We start from the raw sequence: 18,467 nt of genomic DNA, 5'->3' as shown, positions 1-18,467 counted from the left end.
ATAGTTAAGTCCCAGGCAGACTGCGAAGAGCTACAAAGAGACCACTCAAAACTGGGTGACTGGGCAACAAAATGGCAGATGAAATTCATTGTTGGTAAATGCAAAGTAATGCACATTGGAAAACCTAATCCCAATTTTACATATAAAATGACGGGGTCTAAATTAGCGGTTACCGCTCAAGAAAGAGATCTTGGAGTCACTGTGGATAGTTCTCTGAAAACATCCACTCAGTGTGCAGCAGCAGTCGAAAAAACCTTTAAGCACAACGTCCTACACATTTGAACATCTGTGGAGCTAGCTTCAGTGTATTGCTACGTCAAAATAGGCTGGGGTTAATACAATAAAAAAAATTGTGAGAAATCTCCTTGAACCCACCTGATGTCCTTTCCCCATGCAGAGTTTCCAGTTTTCACACCTGAAGTGATCTCCTATCTGGAACAAGACAAAGAGCCGTGGGTCCCAGATCTCCATGATTCAGAGGAAAGAGAGATCCTGAGAGGTACCTGCACAAGGGAGGAATCATTCAATCAATTAAAAACCTGGCTGTGTCTGAAGGACACAGCTGGGGTTCCCGACAGAGACCTTGTGAGTTCTCCGAGTTCAGGATTGTCCCCAGCAGGTTTGTATCCTCAGGGCAGAAGTTGCTCATGACTTCCTACCCATCGTGAATGACAGCTGGCAGTAACTCCTTCCTTCACCTCCCTTCCCCCTGAGTGCTTGGACGGGATTTACAGGCAGAATTGATCCCCTTACCTCTGCAGGACAGAATTTGGGGAAATTCAGTCCCTGATTTATGTCCATCTCTCCAGCACTTATTTCGTTGACCACGATGGTGATAGTGACCGTGAAATGCTCAGGGAGATTCAAGAGGCTATACAAATAAAAAACGCAATAATAATGGGGGATTTCAAGTATCCCCATATTGACTGGGTCTATATCACCTCAGGCCGGGATGTAGAGACACCATAAATGACTGTTTCTTGGAGCAGCTGGTCCTGGAACCCACCAGAGCAGAGGCAATTCTTGATTTAGTCCTAAGGTTGAGCACAGGATCTGGTCCAAGAGGGGAATGCAGCTGGACCACTTGGTAATAGCGCCCATAATATAATTAAATTTAACATCCCCGCGGAAGGGGGAAAACACCAAAAACCCCACCATAGTAGCATTTAATTTCAGAAAGGGGACCTACACCAAAATGAGGACGTTAGTTAAACAGAAATTAAAAGGAACAATCTCAAAAGTGAAATCCCTGCAAGCTGCATGGAAGCTTTAAAAAAAAAAACGTAATAGAGGCTCAAATTAAATGTATAGCCCAATTAAAAAACATAGAGGACCAAAATGTGCCACCGGGGCTAAACCCCAAAGTAAAAGAAGTGGTTAGAGGTGTCACGGAGTCTCTGGGCGATGCTCTGGAACTGCTCCCCACAAAGCCAGTCAGGACTTTGGGGAGCCTCCTCTCCCTTGGAGCAGACTGTCTTCAGGGCAAGAAGCTCACACAGCTTCACCTCCTGGGTCTCTCCTGGGAGCATTCAGCATATGCCCCTCCGTGCGCTTCCCACAGCGAGTCCGCCCAGGCAGGGTCCTGGGGAAGCCAGAGGTCCTGCACGCACCCCCACTCTGCAGTCAGACGTGACTCTCAGCCAGCCAGTAAAACAGAGGTTTATTAGATGACAGGAACACTGTCTAAAACAGAGCTTGTAGGTACAGCGGCGAATGGGACCCCTCGGCCGGGTCCATTCTGGGGTTCAGAGAGCCAGACACCCATGTCTGCCCTCACTCCTCGTCTACAGCCAGCTCCAACTCTGAAGCCCCCTCCAGCCCCTCCTTCTCTGGGCTTTGTCTCTTTCCTGGGCCAGGAGGCCACCTGATCTCTTTGTTCACCTTTAGCTATTCCCTTACAGGGGGGGAAGGGGCCACGGCCATTTGTTGCCAGGGAGACAGAGTGCCAGTGATTTATGCACACTGGCCTTTCCTCACCACCTAGAGACTTAAGAAATGCATAGGGGAAACTGAGGCACCCACACAGTATTCAGAGGAAACATTAAGAACAGTCCCACTTTGTCACAAGAGGTAAAAAGGCATCCTTTAAAAATTGGAAGTTAAATCCTACTGAGGAAAAGAGAAAGGAACATAAACAGTAGAAAGCCTATTGCAAAAGTACAATCAGGCAAGTCAAAAAAGATTTTGAAGAGGAACTTGCCAAAGACTCAAAAAGTAACCAGAACAAAATTTGTAAGTAGCACGAAGCTTGCTAAACAAACAGTCGGGCCACTGGACGATCAAATTGCTATAGCAGCATTCAAGGATGATAAGGCCGTTAGAAACTAAATTAATTCTTTGCATCAGTCCTCGCAGCAGAGGATGTGAGGGAGATTCCCAAACCGGAGCCATTCTTTTTAGGTGACAAATGTGAGGAACTGTCCCAGATTTGAGGTATCATTAGAAGAGATTTTGGAACTAACTGACAAATTAACCAGTAATAAATCACCAGGACCAGGTGGTATTCACCCAAGAGTTCTGAAGGAACTCAAATGTGGAATTGCAGAACTACTAACTGTAGTCTGTAACCTATCATTTACATTAGCTTCTGTACCAGATGACTGGAGGATAACTAATGCGACGTCAACATTTATAAAAGGCTCCAGAAGCAATCTTGGCATTTACAAGTCGGTAAGCCTAACTTCAGTACAAGGCAAATTGTTTGAAAGTCTACTAAAGAACAGAATTGTCAGACACATGGATGAACACAATTTGTTGGCGAAGAGTCCACATGGCTTTTGTAAAGGGAAATCACGCCTCACCAATCTATTTGATTTATTTGACGGGGTCAAGCAGTCTGTGGACGAGGGTGAGCCAGTGGATATAGTGTACGTAGATTTTCAGAAAGCCTTTGACAAGGTCCCTCACCAAAGGCTCTTACGCAAAGTAAGCTGTCATGGACTAAGAGGGAAGATCCCCTCATGGATCGGCAACTGGTTAAAAGATAGGAAACAAACTGTTCCCATTGTGTGGTTCTTGGGCAGCCCTCACTGACTTGTAACTCCCTTGATTACAACTTTTCTGCTGGGATTAGTTTGCCTTTTTTTTAATGTCACTAGCAAACAAACAAACATACAGCAAAATTTCATAACTTGATACACACTCGCGATGTTCGTACTTTGACAGAACAGTGTCGTTCAGCAGATCACGACCTTTCCTATGATCTCTTACAAGGCATATTTTGTACAAAACAGATCAGAATGACATGACAGTGGTGAATATGGGAGTTCCCGGGTGCTGCTTGGAGGTAAAAAGTGTCACATTGAGATATAAAGTTATATGTAGAACAAGATCTCTGGATTAACATTTTTTTTTTTAATCTAAAATTTGGGATCTATGAGGAAAACTCAGAGCCAGAATGGTTATTGCATCAAACACCCTAAGGCCTGGGCTACACTAGTGGGGGGGTTCGAACTAAGATATGCAACTTCAGCTACACTATTCACGTAGCTGAAGTCAAAGTATCTTAGTTCAACTTACCTGGCCGTCCTCACAGCAGCGAGTTGACTGCCGCGGCTCCCCCGTCGACGCCACTTTCTTCTCCTGCCGAGGTGGAGTACGGGTGTCGATTAGCTGGATTGATTTATCGCGTCGAGACGAGACGTGATAAATCGATCCCCGATACATCAAACGCTACCCGCCGATCCAGTGGGTAGTATAGACGTACCCTTAGAAAAGGATAGAAAGAGGGAAAACATGTTTTACGTGCCACCCACGTCACTCTAAAATATTCTAGAAGCTGAGGGATCTGGTCTAGAATTTGATGAACAAAACACAAGTTAAAATGTATTAAACTATGGAGGTACATGACTAGACAGCTCAGATGATTAGCAATGGCATAAAGCAGTGATTCTCAAACTTTTGTAGTGGTGACCCCTTTCACACAGCAAGCCTCTGAGTGTGACCCCCCCTTATACATTAAAAACACTTTTTAATATATTTAACACCGTTATAAATGCTGGAGGCAAAGCGGGGTTTGGGGTGGAGGCTGACAGCTTGCGACCCCCCCACATAATAACCTCACGACCCCCTTAGCGGTCCCGACCCCCAGTTTGAGAACCCTTGGCGTAAAGGCACTTTACCTTTAGGTCACCAACTTGTAGGCTTGGCAGAATTTGATTTTTATTAGGGCTGTCAAGCGATTAAAAAAATTAATCGCAATTAATCACGCTGTTAAACAATAATGGAATACCATTTCTTTAAATATTTGTGGATGTTGTCTACTTTTTCAAATATATTGATTTCAATTACGACACAGAATACAAAGTGTACAGTGCTCGCTTTATATTTATTTTTGATTACAAATATTTGCACTGCAAAAAACAAAAGAAATGGTATTTTTCAATTCACCTCATACAAGTACTGTAGTGCAATCTCTTTATCATGAAAGTTGAACTTAAAAATGTAGAATTATGTACAAAAAATAACTATTGAAAAAGAAAACAATGTAAAACTTTAAAGCCCACAAGTCCACTCAGTCCTACTTCAGCCAATCGCTCAGACAAACGAACTTGATTACAATTTGCAGGAGATAATGCTGCCCTCTTCTTGTTTACAATGTCACCTGAAAGTGAGAATCGGCATTTGCATGGCAGTGTTGTAGCTGGCGTTGCAAGGTATTTACATGCCAGATGCACTAAAGATTCATATGTTCTTTCATGCTTCAACCACCATTCCTGAGGACATGCGTACATGGCTGATGATGGGTTCTGCTCGATAACAATCCAAAGCAGTGCAGACTGATGCATGTTCATTTTCATCATCTGAGTCAGATGCCACCAGCAGAAGGTTGATTTTCTTTTTTGGTGGTTCTGGTTCTGTAGTTTCCGCATCTGAGTGTTGCTCTTTGAAGACTTCAGAAAGCATGCTCCACACCTCGTCCCTCTCAGATTCTGGAAGGCACTTCAGATTCTTAAATCTTGGGTCAAGTGCTGTAGCTATTTTTAGAAATCTCACATTGGTAAATTCTTTGCGTTTTGTCAACTCTGCTGTGAAAGTGTTCTTAAAACGAACATGTGCTGGGTCATCATCTGACTGCTATAACATGAAATATATGGCAGAATGCGGGTAAAACAGAGCTGAAGACATATATTTCTCCCCCAAGGAGTTCAGTCACAAATTTAATTAACCCATTATTTTTTAACGAGCATCATTAGCATGTCCTCTGGAATGGTGGCTGAAGTATGAAGGGGCATACGAATGTTTAGCATATCTGGCACATAAATACCTTGCAACGCCTGCTACAAAAGTGCCCTGCGAATGCCTGTTCTGACGTTCAGGTGACATTGTAAATAAGAAGCAGGCAGCAGCATCTCCTGTAAATGTAAACAAGCTTGTTTGTCTTAGCGAGTGGCTGAACAAGAAGTTGGACTGAGTGGACTTGTAGGCTCTAAAGTTTTACATTGTTTTGTTTTGGAGTGCAGTGATGTAATGAACAAAAAAATCTACATTTGTAAGTTCCACTTTCATGATAAAGAGATTGCACTAGAGTACTTGTATGAGGTGAATTGAAAAATACCATTTCTTTTATCATTTTTTACAGTGCAAATATTTATAATAAAAATAATATAAAGTGAGCTCTGTACACCTTGTATTCTGTGTTGTCCTAGAAATCAAAATATTTGAAAATGTTGTGAAAACATCCAAAAATATTTAATAAATTTCAGTTGGTAGTCTAATGTTTAACAGTGCGGTTAATCACAAGTAATATTTTTGAGTTAATCGTGTGAGTTAACTGCAATTGACAGCCCTAATTATTATTTTTATTTTTTCATAATTTCGAATTATTTAAGCTTTTTTTCCCTCAATTTTTATGGTTTTAAGTTTTCAGAATTGTGCAAAATTAAAGGTTTTAGACTTTTTTTTTCAATTTTTATCAATTTACGTTTTCAGTTGCAGAAAATTATGCGGGGACGTCAGACAACAATTCAAAACGTTAAAGCTTTATAACTGATCAAACAAACTGTCACCATCACATGTCAAAATATATACAGTCAGTATCCTTAAACAAAATTCTGCGTTCTCCAACAGCATTTTTCTTATTTTTCCTAGTTGAAATTTTGATTGTTGATGGAAATATTTTTGGTTGGGTTGTGTGTTTGCAGCGAAATTGATATTTATTGATAAAAATCTAATCCTTCCAATCTGAATCCACAGAAGTATGTTCTTAATTTAAAGCACGTGAGTGCTCTCATTGAAACCCTAGGGATTAGGGATTGCCAGAACATGTGGAGCCTTTGGCATTACCTTTTCCACCGCAGCTAATTTGCATCATGGTTTGGTCTCCCCTTTTCCACTCCTGTTTCTGCCAACAGGTGATGGGATGCTGAGGGAGAAGAAGGAGCACCAACCTCCGCAGGAAGATGCTGAGCAAGACGAACCACACGGGGCATTATTGCAAATATCTGAGGAGGATGTGTCCAGGAGTCATGAGCAGAGAGAAGGTTGTCAGAGTCAACACAGGCCAGAGAGGAAGCAGGGAAACAAGCCAAGGGAGAAATTGAATAAATCCATTAATAGTTGGGGACCTCACAAATACGTCAAGGAAACCACAACCCAGCAGAAAATCCAGGCAGGAGCGAGAAACAACACGTGCTCTGATTGTGGGAAAAATTTCAGTAGCCGCTCAGTTCTTCTTAAACATCAGAGGATCCACACAGGGGAAAGACCTTATGAATGCCGTGAGTGTGGGAAAAACTTCACTCAGAGCTCATCCCTTATTAAACATCGGAGAATACACACAGGAGAGAGACCCTATGCGTGCTGTGAGTGTGGGAAAGCCTTCACTCAGAGATCATCCCTCATTACACATCAGAGGATCCACACAGGGGCGCAATCCTATGCATGCTCTGAATGTGGAGAAAGCTTCACTCGGCGCTCAAACCTGATTGTACATCAGCGAATTCACACAGGAGAAAGACCCTACCAATGCTGTGAGTGTGCGAAAAACTTCACCAACAGCTCCTCGCTTATGAAACATCAGAGAATCCATACGGGAGCCAGACCTTATGAATGCCACGAGTGCGGGAAAACCTTCACCCGCAGCTCACACCTCATTGCACATCAGAGAACCCACACGGGAGAGAGACCCTATGAATGCTGCGAGTGCGGGAAAACCTTCACGGATAGCTCAGACCTTATTAAGCATCAGAGAATCCACACGGGAGAGAGACCTTATGAATGCAGTGAGTGCGGGAAAAGCTTCATGGACAGCTCAGACCTAACTAAGCATCAGAGAATCCACACGGGAGAGAGACCTTATGAATGCAGTGAGTGCGGGAAAAGTTTCACTCACAGCTCAGCCCTTATGACACATCAGAGAATCCATACGGGAGAAAGACCCCACGAATGCTGCGAATGCGGGAAAAGCTTCACTCAGAGCTCGGACCTAATTAAACATCAGCGAATCCACACCGGCGAGCGGCCCTATAGATGCGGTGAATGCGGGAAAAGCTTCACTTGGCGCTCGAGCCTAATTACGCATCAGAGATTCCACACAGAAGAGAGACCCTATGGGTGCCGTGAGTGCGGGAAAAAATTCTTTGTCAGCTCAGCGCTTCGGGAACATCAGAGGATCCACATTGGAGCCAGACCTTATCAGTGCGGTGAGTGCGGGAAAAACTTCACTCGCAGCTCGAACCTTATTAGACATCAGAGGCTCCACTTAGCTTAGAGACACTCTAGATGCTCTGAGTGTGGGAAAAGTTTCTATCAGAACTCAGCCCTTACTTATCCCCAGAGAATTTGCAAGGGAAACAAACACAATAAAAACCTTATTTAAGGCTGACCATTTTTTTTTTTCCTAATTCCCTCTTAAAGACTTTTTGAACTACATTTGAAACCCAGGTGTAGAGCCAATACTCATAACTTCAAATACAAAAATGATACATGCAGGCCAAGAGCATAATCATATTCAGCAAATCATAACATTTCCATAGAACTCTTACATGCCCCATTGGACAAGATTGGTTGCAAAGATATAACAGTGGTTGCAACAATGATCTATATGGTCATTGTTTAATCAGATAACGTCACAGCCACGTGTAAAAGGATAATCCGGCAGGCCAAAAAAGAATTTGAAGAGCAACTAGCCAAAGACTCAAAAAGTAACAACAATAAAATGTTTAAGCACACCAGAAGCAGGACGCTTGCTAAACAGACGGGGGGCCACTGGCCAATCGAGGTGGTATAGCAGCACTCAAGGATGATAAGGCCATTGTGGAGAAACTAATTTACCGTATATACTCGTTCATAAGCCGAATATTTTTGGTAAAAAAGTGACGCATCAAAGAGCGGGGGTTGGCTTATCAATGGGTCTACACCAAAATTTGAGGATTTGAACTCTATGGAATCATTGAATTGAATATCTAATACATTATCGTTTTGTTTACCTGGAGCGTCTGCAGGCATGGAGCCCCTCAGCTCCCTGTGACCGCGGACTTCCCGCAGCTCACATTGGCTGGGAACGGCGAACCGCGGCCACAGGGAGCTGAGGGGCTCCATGCCTGCAGACGCTCCAAGTTAACAAAATGTCCCGACCCGCCAGCGGCTTACCCTGACGGCCGGGAGACAAAGTTTGCCATCCCCTGAAATATAGGGTCGGCTTATGAAAGAGTCATACAGTTTTTGCTGTTTTTAGCTAACCATCTTGGGGGGGTCGGATTATAAACAAACGAGCTAATGAACGAGTATATACGGTATTTGCATCACGTGGTCTCTCGGGTCCCCTCGGTGAGTTGCCCGATTTTCTCTTTTGTAGCTGGCCCTTCTTTGGAGTGAATCTGGCGCTCCTTTCTATGACCTCCCTTGTTCTATGAGTCTTGGGAGCACGTCTCCCTCCTACCAGGAATGTCCATGAGCTCCAGGGGACATGGGTGACCCAAACTAGCTCCATCGAGATCAAATTACCTGGGCCACGTCTCCACTCGGATTTTTCATGGCTAGCTTGATGTAAAACAACAACTGTTCTTGTGGTAAAGACATAGTTCATGTATAAAGAGTCGCTGGGAGTGTCCCTCATTTCCCATCATCCCAGCAGTGTTTCCTTCTGTCTGAGCTGTGTAGAGTTTATCTTCTTCCCAGTCTATCCCTCCACCTCCTGTTGTTCCCCAAGACACCATGTTCTGAGCTCTCCGTGCTTGGGAACCATGGGTCGATTTCTTTGATCCTAAATCAGTCTCGTTAGGTTTGGAGGTGAAAGAGTCGCAGACCAGAAGGAGAATGTTTAATGGATCATTCTTAGTTTAAACCCCATTTTTTGGTCTATTGGCAAAGCCACTTCCTGTCTTTTTCCTTCTGAGTTGGGATTGTTTTTGGAGGGAAAACTGGCTGTTTTTTCGCATTATGATGATGTTAAAACTTTCCTAAGTCACATGACTCAGTATTTGTGAGACAACATGGAGTGAAGCAGGTTTCGAAGGATGAGAGGAGTAGATGATGGGAGAATCTGTTGTCCTGATTCTGAGTCATCAGGTGTATACTGCTGTGGAATTTAACTTTCTGTGACATCAAAATTGTCTTACAGTTCTGTGAGAGGTGGGTTTCTTTCTCTCTCTCCTGAAGGTGATTGGTTACACAAATGGATATTGTTTTTGTTTGATTGAATGTGACAGATTTACTGGGGACTTTGAGCAAAATGACCACTTGTTAAAATAGTCTCTATTTATTTTCAATTATTATTGTTATTATTATTATTTATTATTTTTGCTTTGCCTATTATCCCATCCTGCCATGATGACGTGGAGAAAATTCAAGTGCAGTTCAGTCAACCCAAGGTAGGGTGACCAGATGTCCCGATATTTAACCCTTTGTGTCCTGATCAATGTACGATCGGGACGCCATTTGTCCCGATATTCAGGTAAGGAGGCGAGCGGGAGGGAGGCGCTGACCCCGTGGGTGCTCTGGGGCTGGAGCACCCACAGGGAAAAATTGCTGCCAAGCTCCTCCCTCCTCACCTCCTTCTCCCCCCCTCCTCCCAGTGCACTGCGTCCCCACTCCTCCCCCCTCCCAGCGCTTCCCGCCGCCTAACAGCTGTTTGGTGGTGCTTAGTGCTTTCCAGGAGGGATGGGGGAGGAGCGGGGATGTGGCCGTGTTCAGGGGAGGAGGCGGAGAAGAGGCAGGGCAGGGGCGGGGAATTGGGTGGAATGGGGGCGGGGTGAGGGCGGGAAGAGGTGTGGGGTGGGCAAGGGGAAGTCAGCGGCGTAGGGGTGAGTGTGGCCCATGGGGAGGTGAGAGGTGGGTGGGGGACTGAGGTGGGACGCAGCAAGCCAGCAGCAGTTCGGGGGATGAGGAAGGGCGCGGTGGGGAGGGGGGCAAGTGGAGAGGGGGCAGGGCCTGGGGCAGAGTGGGGGTGGAGCCTGGGAGGAGCGGGGGTGGACTGGGCGGGGCCAATGTGTCCCGATATTTTTGTGTGGTGATCTGGTCACCCTAACCTGAGGGAACACTCCAAGCTATCGGCTATGCTAACACAGAAAGAAAACGTAGTGGTTTTGAATTTCCACTCTGAAACTGATCAACAGCACATCCTTAGATGCTATAAACTCTTCATTGAGAACTGTTTAGACTTCCTCTAAGGAGGAAGCTTTGCTTGGCTTTGAGGTTGCAGTTTAAACACGAACAATCATGGGGTTTCAGCATTAAAATTGTTAACAAGCTCAGTGTGGATTACACGGCCTGGGTGAAGTTCTCTGAGGTCTACAACTAAATGGACAGCCGCCTGCTTGGATTCCCGTTTTAGGATTTAGAAGGGTTGATGATCTGTTGTATTAATCTGATCATTTGGCTAAATTGATAACGATTGCAATGCACTAGCATTGTTAACGCATTGATTTACTGGTTTTGATCTTAACGTAAGTGTGTTCACCCAACGGTTAGTTTAGTCATGTATACAGCAGTTTAGTCTTAGTGATGTGTGTTCTTGATTTTGTTTTTTTCAGTTGAATAAAATGTATTAAGGGGAATCTGAAGTCATTTCTTTCAAGAAGCAACATGGGCCGGAACTGCCAAAAATCAGGGTGGAGACCTTGAATTGCCATCTAAATTAACCCTTTGGTTCTCACAGGAGAGCAGCTACAGGGAGCACCTATCTCAGCTTCAGCTGCAACTGGAAGACCTCTGGGCATCACAAGGGAAAATGAGCCCTCCTCCCCCCCCAGGTTTTTGGGAATTGGGTGGGGTAGTGTGGATGAGTGAGGAGGGGTCAGTGAGGTGGGAAGAGTTTCTGAATAGTGGCAGGTGATGGTAGCTTGCTCTGCCGTGTCCATCATGGCTAGGCCAGCCTGTACCCCACTCTGGCTGCCTATACCTAGTCAGGCCCAGCTGATGTTGGGGGCCTTATTTGAAGGGTTGTTAAAGGAGGATAAGAGCCTGTACGGTTCAGCGAATGTGGTGCTGGCAAAGTAAATGCATGTGTGTTAACAGGTCATATCGGGGCATTGCGGGGGGGGAGGCAGAGTTAAGGTTGTGTGGCCAACCTTAACTATGCATTTCCTGGATTTCAAAAGTTTGGATTTTGCTGAAGTTGAGGTTCTGAAAGGAACAACATCTCACCAGGCAAACTCAGGTAGGCATTGACCAAGTTTTTTTGACCTTTAATTAATAGAAGCAGGGGAGGTCCTGCGTGTCAACTGGATATTTAACCAGCTATTAAGGCCTACTGCAGGGCTAGATAGTTGGGAAGAAAACAGTGAAAATGCCCATCAGCAAAGGCTTCCTTAAAACAAATACATCCATGACGGGGTGGATGCCCCTGCTGGGACACCACCTGATCTACTGGGATTTCACTGAGCCACTCTTGCTGCACCGGCCTGGGTTCCCACTCCCTGTTTTGATGAAGTAAGCACTCTGGCCTCTAGAAGCACTCACACACAGGTAGGCCGCACCCAGCTGCACACAGACTCAAGTCACCTCTGTGTGAGAGGACTCCCCCAGCACTCACGTGCACATCCCTTTTGGGAGATAAACCCAAAATAAAACTGTCTTGCGCTGTATAGAAAAATCTGCACAGCGCACGCTCATAAAAATCCACCCTCTTCCTCAATGTGAAGAGAGATGTGCACAACTTCTTCCTCCCCTCCCCAGTTAGAAATGACATAAACTGGGTTTAATAATAAACAAAATAAATGTATTAACTACAAAAGGTGGATTTTAAGTGGTTGAAGCAGCGGTGAAAGTAACTTAAAGGACTTACCAGTACACCGGAGTCCTGAGCGGGGGCGTGGCCTCAACCGGAAGAGGCAGGGTCTTTCAAGATGTAAAGGCCCTGGGGCTCTGGCTGTGGCTGGGAGCCCCAGGGCCTTTAAATCACCCCGGAGCTACCAGCTGCAGAGGTGACTGGGAGACCCGGGGCTCAGGGGCGAATTAAAGGGCCCGGGGCTCTGGCCGCCACGGGCTGCATATAATCATAGAAGGTTAGGTTTGGAAGAGACCTCAGGAGGTCATCTAGTCCAACCCCACTGCTCAAAGCAGGACCAACCCCAACTAAATCATCTCAGCCAGGGCTTTGTCAAGCTGGGCCTTAAAAACCTCTAAGAATGGAGATTCCACCACCTCCCTAGGGAATCCATTCCAGTGCTTCACCACCCTCCCAGTGAAATAGTGTTTCCTAATATCCAACCTAGACTTCCCCCACTGCAACTTGAGACCATTGCTCCTTGTTCTGTCAGCTCCCCTTTTTGCTGCCTCATCAGCTTGGTTATTCCACTTTGCTTTCTCAGTTCCCTTCGTATGAGCTTCTCACTTTTCCCAGATGTATTACTGTGTCACAAGTCTCTGCTAACATTCACATGTATACCAGCTTTTCAGCATGCACTACGGGCTTTCCATCCGCACACTTAATACCTCACTCCTTCCACTTGGGAACCAGTTCACTAGGGATCGGAGGACCCAATCTGAATCTGTAAAAGTGGCTGCCTTCTGCATGTTGTGGGTATTCTCAAAGGCTACTGCTGTAGCAACAATCTTAGCTGCCTGGGTGGAGCCAGCAAGCACTGCCCTTTTAGATTCATAGATTCTAGGACTGGGAGGGACCTCAAGAGGTCATCGAGTCTAGTCCCCTGCCCTCACAGCAGGACCAAATACTGTCTAGACCATCCCTGATAGACATTTATCTAACCTACTCTTAAATATCTCCAGAGATGGAGATTCCACCATCTCCCTAGGCAATTTATTCCAGTGTTTAACCACCCTGACAGGAACTTTTTCCTAATGTCCAACCTAAACCTCCCTTGCTGCAGTTTAAGCCCATTGCTTCTTGTTCTATCCTTAGAGGCTAAGATGAACAAGTTTTCTCCCTCCTCCTCATGACATCCTTTTAGATACCTGAAAACTGCTATCATGTCCCCTCTCAGTCTTCTCTTTTCCAAACTAAACAAACCCAATTCTTTCAGCCTTCCTTCATAGGTCATGTTCTCTAGACCTTTAATCATTCTTGTTGATCTTCTCTGGACCCTCTCCAATTTCTCCACATCTTTCTTAAAATGGATGTCATTGGTGGGTACTTTCATGGTGGCATGCCCGGTGTACGGCTTTTCCAGCCTTAGGCTTCTTTTAACTGGACCATGGCTTCCTGTTGCAGAACTCCACCCCATTCTTTAACAAGTCATGCAGTGGGGCTGCCTTCTCTGAAAAACCCTCAATGACATCTCAGGAGAAATTCTCCATTCCCAGAAAGAATCTAAGAACAGCTACATCTGTGGGAGCCGGGTGTTTAAGAATCAGCTCGGCTCTCTGTTGGTCAGAGAAATGCCCCTCCTGTCCCAGAGTCACTAATTTACTTGTTGGGAGCACAATTGGGATTTCCTTGGGATGAAACAGAGTTTCCTGAATAGTTGGAAACATCCTGTCCAATAGCTCCCGATTCTCTTCCCTGGTCTGAGTGAAAACCAGGATATCCTCCACAGAAGAAATCAGAAAACTGTCTCTTTCATCTTGACCAGATGGGCATAAGAAATCGGGGCATTGTTCCAGCCTACGGGGACCCTGGCAGAACACAACTGCTTCCTTTGAAAGGTGAAAGTTAATTTGCAGTAGCTGTCCTGGTATAAAGGGCTAGCAGAGAAAAATCATTGGCCAAATCCAATACTGAAAATCACTTGGCCCCTACTACAATGAAGGCCATCACTTGAGTAATATCCTAATATCCAACCTAAACCTCCCCTTTGCAACTTGAGTAATGCCCTCAAGTTGCAGTGGGGGAGGTCTAGGTTGGATATTAGGAAACACTATTTCACTAGGCGGGTGGTGAAGCACTGGAATGGATTCCCCATGGACGTGGTGGAATCTCCTTCCTTAGAGGTGTTTAAGGCCTGGCTTGACAAAGACCTGGCTGGGATGATTTAGTTGGGGTTGGATTAGATACCTCCTGAGGTCCCTTCCAACCCTGATAGTCTGAGAGTCTACGATCACCTCCCATGAGCGACGAGTTCTCTGGGCCCGTAGTGCCCAGGTGTAACGATGCGGTTCTGGCGGGATCCAACTGAGAGTGCCAATTCAGGACTAATTGCTTAAACAGGGCAGTTACAGCCCAAGGCTGGGGTTTTTCCACCTCTAAGGTAAACCAAACCAGCCAGACTAAGAGGACTTCGGTCTCACCCCACTGGCTAACCACAAGTCTCACAAGCAATTTCCTTAGACACTCCAGTTTCCCAGTATTACCACCAGTGCCACTCATTATGGGGACAAATGGTTATGAAAACCAATACCCCAATAAAAGAAAAAAGGTTCTCCTGATCCCAAAGGACCAAGCCCCAGACCCAGGTCAATATACAAATCAGATCTTACCCACAAATCATGCGGTGGCCAATCCTTTAGACTCTAAAATCTAAAGGTTTATTCATAAAAGGAAAAAGATATGGATGAGAGCTAGAATTGGTTAAATGGAATCAATTACATACAGTAATGGCAAAGTTTCTGGTTCAGGCTTGCAGCAGAGACAGAATAAACTGCAGGTTCAAATCAAGTCTTTGGAACATCCCCAGCTGGGATGGGTCCTCAGTACTTTCTTCAAAGCTTCATCTTGTAGCAAAGTCCCTCCAGAGGTAAGAAGCAGGATTGAAGACAAAATGGAGATGAGGCATCAGCCTTATATAGTCTTTTCCAGGTGTAAGAACACCTCTTTGTTCTTACTGTGGAAAATTACAGCAAAATGGAGTCTGGAGTCAGATGGGCCAGTTCCTGCATTAACTGTGAAACATCAGTATAACACGGCTACCCCCTGATACTTATCAGTATAACAAGGCCTTTTAACATAAAGTGTGTTCTCATGTATTTCTTTTAACATGTTCAAGTGTAAGCAGAGTCAGGATGAGCTCTACCCTGACATCTGGTGGTGAATTACGGCGAGTGTGGAAAAGAACTCCAGGGGCTGATCTCGTTTGCATAGACACAACCACCTGCCTGGCATGAAACAACAGCAACTGAAAGTGGTTACTTTGGATGGGGTGGGATCCCCAGTTTCTCTGTTATTGGGGCAAGAGGAATAAAGTGTTGTTACCCTGATTATGTGAATCAAGGACAATGAAACTGTTTTATGACAGAGGGTCTCACCATCACCTAAGTAGCTCTCGCTAGACAAGGGTTCCACAACCCAGAGAATTGAGAGAGGATGGGGACAGGTATTTGTACCTGATGGTATAGTGCTCTCCCCCCCCCCCCTTGAGGGCCTGAAACACCAATTGCACCACCTTCTCTCTCTGCTGTTGAATGTCAGAGCTAACTTTGATTCCATTAGGAGTCTAGTTACAGACTGCTGAGCTGAATTCACTTTGGGCCAATGGTGCACTAGCACTGGGGCTCCCCTACTATGAGCTGAAATCACAAAAGAGCTAGAGTTACTAAGAGCTGAGATCACTGAGTGCTGTGTTAACTAGTTGGGGAGCCTGAAGCTATATTGCTAAGTGGCTGATGGAGCACTTTGCGGGGATGGCTGGAGGAGCAGTGAGTGGCACGGAGCCTTGCGGGGATGGTTGGAGCGGCCCAAGGAACGGTGAGCGGAGCTGTTTGTGGGGATGGCTGGAGCGGCTCACAGGTCGGTGAGCGGAGCCATTTGTGGGGACAGCTGGAGTGGCTCACAGGTTGGTGAGCGGAGCGGAGCAGCTCGTAGAGCGGAGCAGTTTGTGGGATGGCAGGAAGTGGACTGGCTCGTGGTGAAGGCTGCGGCAGAACCCCGCGGAGAGATGGCCGGTCGGCCTCAGATCATGTAAGGTGCCCCTTAACACCCTGCGTGCCCTCCTTTTACTCTGGGGCTGCACTGACCAGGGACAGAGACTCTGGGGGTTGTTGGACTTTTGGGACTTTGGGTGGTTGCTGGACCCAAGAGACTTTGGGGGTGTTGGACTTTGGGGACTCTGGGTGATTTTTGGGTTGCTGGATTCAAGAACCAAAGGGAAAGGACACAGCCCAATTTGCTGGGGTGGGTCTTTTGCTCATGGTTTGTGTTATGAATCCTGTTTGTGGTGTTTTTTCCAATTTAATGCTGATGTCGTTTACCTCATGTTATTAAACATTTTCTGCTACATTCAGACTCCGTGCTTGCGAGAGAGGAAGTATTGCCTCTTAGAGGTGCCCAGGGGGTGGTATGTAATTGTCCCAGGTCACTGGGTGGGGGCTTGAGCCGGTTTTGCATTGTGTTATTGAAACGGAACCCCTAGATACAGAACCCGGCCCTATTTGCTGCCAACTTAGATGGGCAGAAGGGTTACACAAGGGATTTTCCAAAAGATTAGGCACATTGTAGATTTTTACAGTTTGTGGTAATAGCAAAACATTCGTTACAAAAATTACCATTAGTAATAACAAATTCATTGCAAGTGTCCATTTACAATCATGTTTGTTATGCCACACCTTTGGCTCAATACCATTGGAGTTTGGGCATTTTAGGATTAACCTGTGGCGTCCCTTTGCAAACTTTAGTTTTCTCTTTCCTCCTTGTCCTGATTTCTCTTGCTTAACAGAATTCACTGGCTGATGGGGTGGGCTCTCTGTGCTAACAGCTATTAGCAAGTCCTTCCTCTCCCAGCCAGGCAAGTAATTTGCATTATCACAGACAGGAGCCAGTCCACCAGTTTTCATATCCTTACCTACTATCATTTCCAAGGCTGGACTCTGTCTTAAAGAGATACCACACAAATCCAAAGAGTCTGAGGGTGAGAGTTTGCTTGCTCTCCTCTGCATTCTCAAGCATTTAGCCATAAAACTGTTCTGTTCTGACACATCAGTAACCAAATCTGTTCTTAGACCCTGAAGCACAGACTGCTCACTTAAAGAATTAGCATGGAGACATTCCTGTTCCAACACCATTGTCTTCCCAACAAGGTGGCCCCACACAGCCACTTGGTTATAGGGCTGCTCAACTTTCTTAACAGTTCCTACTCCATCTGAGACCTTTTCAAAGCTATCCACACTGGATCTTTCAAAGGAAAGTCAGTGAATCCATTCACAACAATTTCTGGCTGTTAGGAACTGAAACTCCCCCGATTAAATTACTTTCACACCCTCTAGCTGTATCAAGCTGCTTGCACAGATTACCATGAAGATTCCTTTCCCTGGCAGCTTTTCTAAGCAACAATTCACCCCTCACAGAAATTCTGCCCTTACCCTCTTCACCTAGGGCTTGCTCTAAAGCAGTGGTTCCCAAACTTTAACAACCCACGAACCCCTTTCACTAAAATGTCAAGTCTCGCGAACCCCCTCCTAAAAGTAAATATTTCCAGGGGTTTTCTCCTTTACCGGAGTATAAATGATAAAAAGCAGTGATCTTGGAAATATAAAATTTGTTTTTATGACATGCTTATTACACACTATTAATTATTATTATTATTAATCATTACAGTATTTTTATTATATTATGAAAACTCTTCCAAGATTTCACTTTCGTAGCTTGTATCACTTTGAATAAGACTGTTATAAGACAAGGCTCCTATGTTTCATCAAGGAGTATCAGATGTGAAACAGCATAAAGGTATTTTAGAAGCCAACTCAAAGAGTTCCTCCTACACAAGCATTCAGGTCCTGAGTAGTCCAGGCAAACAACGCACGTTACAACAAAGCTCAAACTTGTTCTTCATAATAATTTAAAAAACAATAGTAGCTGCCTATTTAATTTTAAAAACAGCAAAAAATATCCACCTCCCTTTCCATTTCTTATAAAGAGTCCTGAAGTTTAAATCTCAGTGTGATAGAGATGCTTGCTTTGATCTGCTTAGCTCTTGGAAGTCCAGGGGCTCCAGACTGCTGGCCCCGTGCTGCCCGGGGTCCTCAGGGACAGCTCTTTCCACCATTAGGGAATCCCCCCCCCTCCCCGAGAACCCCCTGTAAAATTTCGTGAACCCCCAGGGGTTCATGAACCCCAGTTTGGGAACCACTGCTCTAAAGGAACACTTTCCTGAGCAGCAACAGACTTCTTCTGGGTTTTACTTACATCCAGGATCACC

At 45.3% G+C, this 18,467-nt stretch overlaps 2 protein-coding genes across 12 annotated transcripts in view; one reads left to right on the top strand and one right to left on the bottom strand.

The window, feature by feature from the left end:
- Positions 1 to 18,467, top strand: part of LOC103305723 (zinc finger protein 501-like) — a 262,606-nt gene that overhangs the window by 20,238 nt on the left and 223,901 nt on the right. For 3 of the 11 annotated variants that reach the window (XM_065569505.1, XM_065569502.1, XM_065569501.1), the window contains 2 exons: positions 398 to 619; positions 6,354 to 10,997. The exons of 5 other annotated variants lie outside the window; for them this stretch is intronic. In XM_065569505.1, the coding sequence (XP_065425577.1) occupies positions 398 to 619; positions 6,354 to 7,711 (1,580 nt within the window). In that variant the 3' untranslated portion in view covers positions 7,712 to 10,997. 3 more of the 11 variants (XM_065569508.1, XM_065569509.1, XM_065569507.1) reach the window with 3 other exon arrangements.
- Positions 1 to 18,467, bottom strand: part of LOC122173270 (zinc finger protein OZF-like) — a 113,602-nt gene that overhangs the window by 45,744 nt on the left and 49,391 nt on the right. The gene's annotated exons all lie outside the window — the stretch shown is intronic.

The sequence above is a fragment of the Chrysemys picta genome, chromosome 16 (assembly GCF_011386835.1).
Source record: "Chrysemys picta bellii isolate R12L10 chromosome 16, ASM1138683v2, whole genome shotgun sequence".
NCBI lineage: Eukaryota > Metazoa > Chordata > Testudines > Emydidae > Chrysemys > Chrysemys picta.
The sequence above is the reverse complement of the archived record's forward strand: the minus strand, read 5'-3'. Positions and strand labels throughout refer to the sequence as shown.